At 52.9% G+C, this 1,205-nt stretch overlaps 1 protein-coding gene across 1 annotated transcript; it reads right to left on the bottom strand.

Annotated features, from left to right (window-relative positions):
• Positions 1-4: 4 nt before the first annotated feature.
• LOC104613769 (toll-like receptor 6) lies at positions 5-1,199 on the bottom strand (the record flags this gene model as incomplete). The annotated part of the gene is made up of 1 exon (XM_010295591.1): positions 5-1,199. A coding segment is annotated over exon 1 (1,167 nt), but the record flags the coding sequence as incomplete, so codon positions are not given.
• Positions 1,200-1,205: the final 6 nt, after the last annotated feature.

Raw genomic sequence — 1,205 nt, 5'->3', positions numbered from 1 at the left:
TTGGCAGGTTAATGCTAATAGCTGCCCTCAGGTTAGCCCAGAAAAGGGCACGCTTGCTCCTCTCCTTCGGCCACTCCAGGTAGGTTCGCTTTGCCATGAGAGCCTTCAGCTTGTGATACCGCGCAGGGATAATATACGGAGGGATCGGCTCCAGTAAAATGAGGATTAAGCTGTTGGAATTCCCACTGAATAATTTGTGATGGGCAAAGTACAGCTCATAGTGACACCACTCGCTCTGCACAAAGTTGGGAGACAACACAAAGATCGACTTGTAGCTCTTCTCAATACAATTAATGATGTTCTCCACAATGCTCCTGCCGGGGATGAAGTTTCTCTCGTGCTGGCACAGTTGTACACAGCCCTCCCCCTTCTCCAGGTTCGGGATCAGCTCGTTCTTCACCCACAACGAGTCGCGCTCGCTGTAGGAAATGAACGCGTGAAACTGCAGAACGGTCGCCTGCTCTTCGGGGTGGTTGTGCCAAGCTCTCCGCTTCGTCTGCGTCCACTGCCACGTCATCTGCACATACCACGGCACATCCAGGTAGACGCACAGAAAGGCCACGACAGCCACCAGCACCAGCGTCAGCAGCAGGGCTGTCACAAGCAAGAGCGTTGTGTTGCAAGCCAGCTCAGTCAGGTGGAAGTCCTTCAGCTGCGTACCTCGCAAGTCTTCCGGGTACTCGCACACGTATGCCGCCGGCCAGCCGAACAGCTTCCCCCCAGACTGCCCCTCCAGACGGATGAAGTCTCGCAGTTCACAGGAGCACTTGAACGGGTTGTACCCGGCTTGGAGCTCTCTGACCCTTGGGCAGCTCTGGAAGAAGTCATCAGATGGGGTGAGGATCGAATTCATCTCTATGTTCAGGAACTCCAGGGATGTAAAACCACTGCAGCCCGGCAGGTCAGCCAGCCTGTTCGATGCCAGGTTCAGCTCTTTCAAGGATTTCAGCTCAGCCATCCCCTTGGGGACACTGGTGATCTGATTGTTTTGTAGGTCAAGTATTTTGATGTTGACTGGCAAGCACTCAAACACGGAATCCGTCAACTGATTTGAGGACAAGTCCAGCTCTGTCAGAGACTCAGCCCATTGGCATTGCACATCAGCTCCATCGTGACTCAGCAAGTTGTTGCTCATGTCCAGATATTTCAGCGATTTCATACGTCTGGTCATGAAGCTTACCTTGGGAAGGCTCTCAAATTTATTC

Source organism: Phaethon lepturus, unplaced genomic scaffold, assembly GCF_000687285.1.
Source record: "Phaethon lepturus isolate BGI_N335 unplaced genomic scaffold, ASM68728v1 C13558447, whole genome shotgun sequence".
NCBI lineage: Eukaryota > Metazoa > Chordata > Aves > Phaethontiformes > Phaethontidae > Phaethon > Phaethon lepturus.
Note: the sequence above shows the minus strand (reverse complement) of the source record. Positions and strands in the feature narration are given on the sequence as shown.